The sequence below is a fragment of the Carassius carassius genome, chromosome 34 (assembly GCF_963082965.1).
Source record: "Carassius carassius chromosome 34, fCarCar2.1, whole genome shotgun sequence".
Taxonomy (NCBI): domain Eukaryota; kingdom Metazoa; phylum Chordata; class Actinopteri; order Cypriniformes; family Cyprinidae; genus Carassius; species Carassius carassius.
The window spans coordinates 9824110-9833531 of record NC_081788.1 but is presented as its reverse complement, the minus strand read 5'-3'; the positions used below and the strand labels follow the sequence as shown (position 1 = coordinate 9833531).

Genomic DNA, 9422 nt, shown 5'->3' with positions numbered 1-9422 from the left:
GCAGAATTATTAAGAAATGTAATAGATGGACCAATAGCTCACATAGCTGAGAAATAGGTTTTCTTGATATAAAATGTTTCTAAGACAAATCAGCTAGTAAACATAGTACACGGCTAGAAATATTTAAATCTAAACAAAAACAAAATCTATGTAGTCCCTTTTTCATTTTTAATGATAAACAAATGGCTTAAAAAATTAATATAAATATGAGCGTGATACTGAAATTAGGGTCCGATTAGAATAGTGAAAACTGTGATTAAAAATATATAACTATTGCATTTTATGCAAACTGATCAGTTACAGGAGCATCTGTTTCACTTTGTCACATCTTGGTCATGGAGTGCAAACTGTTTGTGCAAGTTCAAGAATCCTGCCTTTCAAGAAGACCTTCCAGAAACTTCTCACACATGTAGAGACAAAGAGGAACATGGAAGAACCCTGGACAAACAAGAGTGAACATGTCTGATCAAATACATCAACTTTCAAATTAAAACTTGAAGCAGCGATGCATTAAATTGATCAAATGTGAGGAGTTGCATTTTATCACCGTTTCCAAAACAATATGAAGCGGCATATCTGTTTTCAGCATTAGTAATAAGCAGCAAATCAGCATATTAGAATAATTTCTAAAGGCTCATTTGACATTAAGGCCTGCTGGCAATTAAGCTTTGCATTACAGGAATAAAATACATTTTAAAATGTATTCAAATATATTAGAAAGCCGTTACCTTATATAATCACATTCACAATATTACGACAATCTTTGACCCCAGACATTTGAATGGTAGTGTAGCTAATTGAGTGTAAAGGATGCTCTGCTACTCATATTAATTTTGTATATGAATAATCACGCAACAAGAACCTACAGAAGGTGAGCATGAATCACATTTGACAGTGTTGAAATCATTTTCTTCATAGCTACTCACCTTTGAAGGGTCCTCCTTTGAAATCCAGCACAACCTCTCCCTGACGACTCAGATATCCAAACCACTCGCCATGTTCCTCATCAGAAAACTTGAAATGAAGAAGATGAAGGATCTGGACTCACTGTGGTTATAGTCCAGATGAAATCATGGCTGAAGGTGTAGTCATAGATCAGCTTGAAGCGGTCCAGCAGCTGAGGCTCTCCTCGGTGACTGTAGGCCATCAGGAAGGAGATCAGAGCTTCACAGTGAGGCCACCACAACTTCATACTCCACTCTAACTACACACACACACACAAGACATACATTAAAACATGACACAGATCCTGCTCTCACATATGCCTATGACACTGAATCACAGATCTAATCTGACCTGAGTCGGACAATGACCATCTACATCCAGGAAGTAGAAAAGGCCACCATGTTGTTTTTCCCATCCGGTGTGGAACGGGATCTCCATGAGATTCTGCAGCTGCATGTCTTCTTTTTTCAGCGCGTACTGCAGCAGGAACCAGCCAGCCTCCACAGCGTGACCTAGAGAGAGACGCCACTGAGAGTAACAGACGCAGGATTTCTGAGGAAAGTGGCTGTGAGGTTGGATTTACTGCAAGATACTTAATCAGATACAGATAAATAAGATAAAAAAAAAACATTCCTGAGGAGGCTTTATTCAAATTGGTTTTTCCATCATTCTGAAAATTTAGTATAATGTATCAGTTGGCATTTTCTTCATCTCAGATTTTTTTTTCTTTTATTTGATGAATTCTAGGCACATTGTGAGTGTCACATCACATCTGTTGGCTCACCTGTATATGCTGCAGTATCTGCTCCACACACACCATCCGCTCAGGTCTTTGTACTTTTCTGCAACATCATTTCTACCCTCTGTCAGCTGATCTATCAGGCACAGGAGCATCATGGGAACTGCCACACTGTTGACTGGCGGATCACCAGGAAGCTGAGGACGACTGAGGTCTGATGAATCAGTCTGTACCCAGAATATCAAGCGATCCATCCTGCTCTCAGCATCTGCCTGAGGAGAATACGGACAAAACATCTGACACCTGACCATCAAATATAAATAAATCGGAATTCTGACATTAACATCAAAGGTGAGAAAACAGATAAAAACATGCTGAAGTTACTGAAAAGGTTCACTTTTTAATAAAAATATATAAAGCACATCAGTCATACTCCGTTCAATACATGATGTCATTATTATTTAACCCAAGGTAAGTTCTAGGTGAGATACTGACTAATAGTTTTACCTGCATCTCTTTGTCTTGTGTACTCCTGGACAGTTCATCCATGGCCATCTCGTAAAAGCACTCGCTGAATATCGTCCTTTGAACCTTCACTGCTCGCCCATCTCTCGTCGTCAGGCAGAAGGCACATTTCCCCGCGCCGCTGGACGTCATGAACTCCAGCAAACTTTTGCAGAAATGCAGCACCTGAAATGAAAGACTATCTGGTGTAACAGAATCACAGTAAATCTATGCAATTACCAAGTTAAAATCAAAGTTGCAAGATTAAATGTTGGCACATAATTTAAAAAAAACTTGACAGTTTATAGTTCATCAATAAAATGTAGGAGCCCATTTTATATTATGTGACATTTTTCTGAAGCTGTAGTTTTAGTGCACAAGTGACTAGATGATGAGTAGTTTTGAAAATTATATTTTTGATCTGAGAAACGCACCAAACTGTAACATATGAACAATTGTAATAGAACTTGAAAATAAAAACTAAAATGGAAAAAAAATCTAACCTGTCTCCCTTGTAACCCCACACATATTTCAGCTCATCATAGATATTCCCATCTTTTCCAAGTAAAAAAAATTAAACAAACATTTAACAGGTGCATTATATTTAATCAATAAGTTAAATTAATTAATTGTTAAATTAACTTTAACACATAACTTAGCAAACTAAGTACATATGCCTTAAATTATTGCGAATATTAAAATATTTCATATGAATACTGTTTGAATGATGGGTGTCCCTCAGGGTTCAGTGTTAAGGACAATTTCAATGCTTCAGCATTTATGTATGTTAATCATTTAGGCTTACAGAATGAAAATATAAACATTTAAATAATTACAGTGAAGTACTGCTAACCCCATCTATTAAAATATGAATTATTTCACCCTTGTACTTTGTCATGGGAATATTTCAGTCAGAAATCCACGACTCCAGTTCAGTCCAGATCCTCTCCCGATACTGTCCCAGCAGCGCTGCAGTCATTGTTCCTTAAAATAAAAGTGAGGCTTTAGGGTCATGCATGATGGCTGTTTTATAGAAGGATTAATAACGTTTGAATATGTCATTGCAGTAGTGATGTTAAAAACTTACCCTTGATCTTTGTCAGTGAATCAGAGTTTACTATCCATATACTAGCTTTATTTCTCTTCTGTCAGCTGTGTATCATACACCTAAAACGTTTGCATAATCAATAACTCATTAATGCAAATTTCTCCTAAATAAGCATTTACCTACATGAAGCAATGTGTTTTTGATAAGCTTTTTATTTATAGGCATCTTAGCCAATCAGAAAACTAAAACAGAAATCAAAACATTAAAGCTATTTTTATTTTTTATTATTAATTGTCAATTCCAACAGGTGCCTTTACTGACAAATAAATTGCTTACAGCAGCTTTACTATTTAGACTAAATTATAACTTTATTTTACAGAAATACTGAGCATGGAAAACGTTAAACAGACAATATTAAAAAGCTTGCGTGCATTTCTATGACTGAAAAACACTCACAAATGAAACTCAATTCCACAATGAAATAAACAGAAGTAACATTAAAGAGAAATAGCAGCCACTGTCAGTCGTTCGGGTCATGTATTAAACACAAGCTTTGTTTAGTGCATCATTAACATTATCTGCTTGACGAACTATAGCTTTTAGAATTTAAGTTGACTGTAAAGTGTTTGCTGACTCTCTACAAAAGTTTAATTTGTGGAACTGTTTTGTTAAATCTCTGATAGCTGATGAATATATTACTGTTAACTCTACACGTCATTGCGTGCCAAGTTTAAGAGAAACACAAACCATGTCAAAAATTTGCGTTCCCTCGGCATTTCACTGCTTGTAAAGCACTTCATAATCACTCACCTGTTTTTCCAGATGAATAAAAAAAAAATTTCTATACTTGACTTTTTTCTAACGATCGACAGTGAAAATAAAAGCGCTGTTAAATCGACTCTTCTTCAATTTCTGCAGAGACATTGACAAACGGCGCATCATCCAGTATGGAATGATATTGCGGACTTTATTCAAAAGGCATTGCAAATTGTATTTGCAATTGCGTTTTCAATTTGTGGACGCATAAAATGTGACATAATCCAAACGCAAATGCAAATCGCGCATTACCGTTTTCATTTTCGATTAAGTGAACGCACAGTGTCTGCCAAATTTAAAATGGAAATGCAAAGTCCGTTTGCAATTGTACATCGTGCAACTGCTGAATCAAGGAGAATTCGTCTAAGACAACTGTACATTTGTGGCTACTGTGGCTTAATTATAAACACTATCGTTAACTCATATTTACCCTAGTAAAAACATATTACATTTTAGTACGATCGTCACTTCCAAATGCTAACACGCCCAATAAAACGGCCCCACCCCTGTCACTTGATTGACAGGTTTCCGTGTAGACGTTGGAAATTCAAATGCAAAATGTATTGCGATTCCATTTGAGTTTTGGCAGTTTACATGCACAGTGCAGAGAGAGTGAAAAGGCAAATGTGGTAATTAATATTGCTATTTAAATATGACAGGCTCATAGCTCCTAAGATATGGGAAACACAATTGCAAACGGACTTTGCATTTCCATTTTAAATTTGGCAGACACTGTGCGTTCACTTAATCGAAAATGAAAATGGTAATGCGCGATTTGCATTTGCGTTTGGATTATGTCACATTTTATGCGTCCACAAATTGAAAACGCAATTGCAAATACAATTTGCAATGCCTTTTGAATAAAGTCCGCAATATCATTCCATAATCCAGACAGCTGCTCCTGTTTATTCCGCTTGTTCCTGCTCATCCAATCACAGCGCAGGAGAACAGGCGAGGGTGTGTTTAGTGGGCTCATGACAGCGCTACACTTGCGCAGCACGCATTAATTTCGCAAGCACTGCTACAGATTGCGATCTGCGCAAACAGAGCGTCTTTTCACAATTGTTTTATTGCAAATACAGGTAGAGTGACATCAGATTGTTTTATCAATCAAAAACCATTTTTATTTAATTCAATAAATAATTCAATCTGATTTTATATTTTACAATAGGATAAATCGTATACAATACTGACATTAATTCTTTAATTCTATTAATTCTAATTAATTCTTTACCTCGTTATTATTTACTACTAATAAATTATCATTAACATGTACCATGGTAGAATTGTGTTATTTATTTAATGACCTTGCGTATTACAATAAATCTGATTTGTACAGGCCACTCAACAAAATGACAGAATGATTTCAGCCCATTTCATATGGTTATACAGTACAAGGAACAACCAATGATTGTAGTAATAATAATAATAATGTTATTTGAGTTATTTGAACATTATTTCATTATTGCAGTACACAAATGAAAAGTGTAATGAACTAACGGACTGTGAAAAAGGTTAATTATCAAGATAATAAGGAATATAATGAAACACTGTGTACTTTATTTGCAAATGAAGCATGTGTTTAGTCGTCAGATTCAGGAGTGAAGGTTCTTTTGTAGAGCTGTGTGGACTTTCCTCAGGTTCTGTCTCACTCGGACAAACTCCAAGAGCTGCACCTCCTCATGCATCCTCTGCTCCTCTTCCTTCTCCTTCTGACCAACAACAGGACAGATCACAAAACACCGAAGACTAGTAAAACTGATGAAAATCTCACCTTTACAACACAGATTTCTACCTATATGTCAGTTGCTACAGTGTGGTAAACAAAATTACATTAAAGATTTCGAATGCACAGTTTGTGCCTATTAATTTATTGTGATAACACAGTAGAAATGATGTGGTAGCTATGCTGGAAACCATTGTTAACATAGTCAAGAAATAAAGTAAGAAACATGCAATGCTAGCAATGCCCAAAGAATTAAACTCATATGATTTCCATTTAACTAACACTTCAGATTTAACGTTGAATTCCTTCTGGTTCATTGTGCAATCACAGTATTAGTGTTTGATTAGTTTCAGCCCACACACACAGACTTGCGGAGGCTGCTGACCATCTTCTCCTGGTGTTTGTGCTGGCGTTCCTGCAGCACCTGCTCCAGAGGACTCCTGCTCTGCTCTCCCTCCTCTCTCTGACTCTGCTCTCTCTTCCTCCTCTCCAGGACCATCTGAAGCTCCGGCTTACAGCACACCACCAGCCCTCTGTCCCGCCCGAGGGCCCAAGCACAGACAGCACATAGAAAACTAAGTGTTATTGTACTATTATTTACTATTACAGTTTTTATTAATATTTTGATTTAGTTTGTTATTTAGCCTTTTTTTTTTGTTAAGTTATTCATTTTGTCCTTTATAATTTCTTTGTATATTTTTGCATTTTCTATTTAGCTTTCATTTATTTTGCTTTCAGTTTTAGTTGTTTTAGTGCTTCAATTTAAACTTGCCAAGGCAACATTTCTATTTTTTATTTACATTTTATATAAGTTTCGATATTTCATCAAATATTTATATTTTACGTTAATGAAAATGTTATTTTTTTTAATAGTTTTATTTAACATCAACAACATAAGGAGAAAAAACACATGACGTTAAACTGAAAATCCAGTGCTGTCTGAATGCTTTTTAGTCCATTCCCATTAAACAATCATGATGGAGAAAACCCTAGTAAAATCAGATTGATTGACAGCAATATTGATCTTAATAGGGGGGAAAAATCTTTAAAATACACAGTACAGCACACCAAGTGATAATAAGGAATCTAGGTGAAATTTAAATTTATCTATTTAGTAGACACTATTATCCAATGATTTAAAAATTTGGAAATAATAAAAGAAATTGAGGGAAATGCTAAAGCTTTTTTTTGTATTTTCAAAATGTATTGTGACACAATATAGAGCCCCCTCACAAAACTAATGCACTCCCTGAGAAACTTTGCATTAACTCATTTTTAGGGGGAACACAAACATTTGTCAATGCAAAGTTTCTTGGTGAACAAAATTTATGTTACAGAATGCAACGTTTTGTGAGAAAATGCAAAAGCACTCAAAGATCAGAATCATTGTTTTTCAGGAGGATAAATAATATTTCAATGCTTTTGCATTCTCTCAAGGATGTTTTGCATCTCCCGAGACACGTTTTTTGAATGTCTCACTGCAGCAGATCTATCATTACAGTGTCTGACGCTGGCTGCTGATAACACCAGCGGGTGTACGATTGCAGCCTGTGTGTCCACACATGACCGCCTGACACAAAAGACCAGAGAGAGAGAACCAGGCATCATCAATATTTCAACAACCCACTTAAAAAAAGCTCAGCGACTTATTAAATGCTCCATGACAGTATCTGATTTGGACCATTTTATGGGGATCTTACTTTTTGTGGGCCAGTAACAGCTCTTTGTGAAGCTCCTGATGGCTCCTCGAGGCTTTCACCGGGTTGTTCAGGTTCCAGGCGCCCTCGGCAATATCACATTTATCTGCATTTTCTTAGACACAAGAGTTATTTCTGCAAGATTCTACAAGACACAGTTTTCATGTCACTGTCTGTGAAAAACAGCAGGCCAACGCACCTCGATTATCGCCATGATGATGCACAGAACTAGAATCAGATGTGTCTGTGGTCTTTGCTCTGGACTGTGCTGCTCTGCTGGAGCTGGAGACGTGGTTGTGTCCTGCGAGGCTGTTGGATAAAGCATGTTTGAGCTCTTGTTCGGACGGTCTAGTTGGGAGTGTTTGTGCAGCGGCCGATCTCATTGCACACGCAGGTATCAAGAAGAGCCCTCAGCCAAAGCTCCTGATGCATGCTGGGAAACTGTGCAGTGGGGTCGTCACCGAAAGCAGAGAGCAACAAGATGGGTCAGATAGAGTTTCACCAAAGTGGAGATCTATAATTCATCAGCCGGTCAAATGCTGTCCGCTCAAATGATTTATTTGTCATTTCACAATCAGAATTGAGAACAGACAGATAAATGCATGCATTACATTTTCATGCATCTGGATAAGAAGATATATGTGAAATTCTGACTGAAAAAACATTTATATTTAACAAACATCTGTATATAGGAATGGACACACAACAATATTGTATTTAAAAGCATTAAAATAATCATAATCACAGTTTCAACTTAAAGAAAGACATCAGAACAAAATGAAACACCAAAATGCAATCAATAATTTTATCAGACGTTGATTCCAGACTATACATGTTGTAAACCTCATTATTAAGGGGTAACGTTAGTGGAATCATTATTGTGAAAATCACACTCATGTTAAATCAAACACTGTGGCTTCAAACGCGATATAACAGAAAAGCTGTAATAAAAATGTCGAAGGCGCAGTTGTGGACTCACCGAAAGTGTGTCACCGCTCCATGAGCGAGGTCCCCTCTGAGCTGGACACCTGAGAGAGGACAGGACAGGGAGAGAGGGGCTGTCCGTGCACCTGTTCGCCGCTGGGGGGCACTGAGTGAACGACCAATGCAACGAAGGATCAAAAAGGCGGACAATTCTTCAATACAAATATTTGACACATACATAGCGTGAATCTTTGGCTATTTTTACAAATATGTTTAAAATCGTGTACCTTAAGGAGGTGAGGTCTCCTGTTATATCAGCTGTTTTATTCTGAATGGAAGCAGGTTAGATCTCATGACCAATGCTCTTTATGGGACGCTTTCGCTTATAAAATAAAATCATTTTGGCTGCAAATGGTGCATTTCGCATTAGCTTAACAAAAAAAAAAAAAAAACTGAGGTGTGTTTTAGTACTAAAATGCGTATAAAGTACGTCTGTTGAACTATATTTTGACGAGGAAATTACGGATAAATTCCTTATTCCCTTTCGATTCATCTGCGCTGAAGGAGAAGAGACACAGAAGAGCTGGCTCTTTGTCAGTTTGTAACAAAAGAGTCGAAATACTGAGCTCAGGGATCTGTTTACTTCAGGATGTAATGACAAAGACTGACCCTCAGAGATGTGCAAAATGTCACACTAGAGGGCACAAAACCCTCAAACCTGAAATATGACTCTGGGTTCTTGAATTGTGATGAATGGACAGCTTTGAAATCAAACAGGGCGACTGGTTATTAATCTGTCCAGATTAAAAGAGTTACAGTTCAATTATCTAAAACTTCAAACACAATTATCACATTTCAAAAACAAGTATCTTAAATCTCCAAACACAACCACATTTCTTTTAAATGCTAGATTAAATTATAAGCACACAAACATAGAGTGTAGGTCATAGTAAATGGGATCTTTTGAAAATCATATGAAATATAACCGTATATGAGTAATGGAGAAATTACAATTAGCTTCAA

The 9422-nt window shown here is 36.7% G+C and overlaps 1 protein-coding gene and 1 pseudogene across 1 annotated transcript; both read right to left on the bottom strand.

Moving 5' to 3' along the window:
- Nucleotides 1-71: 71 nt before the first annotated feature.
- LOC132114830 (N-acylglucosamine 2-epimerase-like) lies at nucleotides 72-2716 on the bottom strand (annotated as a pseudogene).
- Nucleotides 2717-5590: 2874 nt separating this feature from the next.
- On the bottom strand, nucleotides 5591-8499 carry LOC132115129 (protein FAM107B-like). The gene is made up of 5 exons (XM_059523534.1): nucleotides 8455-8499; nucleotides 7675-7916; nucleotides 7479-7590; nucleotides 6164-6311; nucleotides 5591-5758 (listed from the first exon to the last, which is right to left on the bottom strand). Exons 2-5 carry the CDS (start codon nucleotides 7856-7858, stop codon nucleotides 5648-5650), a joined length of 555 nt encoding a protein of 184 aa, XP_059379517.1. The 5' UTR covers nucleotides 7859-7916; nucleotides 8455-8499; the 3' UTR covers nucleotides 5591-5647.
- Between the last annotated feature and the right edge of the window lie 923 nt (nucleotides 8500-9422).

Bases quoted from the DNA above. Each gene is read 5' to 3' on its own strand.
- LOC132115129 (XM_059523534.1), bottom strand. From the start codon at position 7,858: ATGAGATCGGCCGCTGCACAAACACTCCCAACTAGACCGTCCGAACAA. The intron at 7,591-7,674 runs GTGCGTTGGCCT...CTTGTGTCTAAG, and splicing joins TCATCATGGCGATAATCGAG to AAAATGCAGATAAATGTGAT. The intron at 6,312-7,478 runs GTAAGATCCCCA...CGGGCGGGACAG, and splicing joins CTGTTACTGGCCCACAAAAA to AGGGCTGGTGGTGTGCTGTA.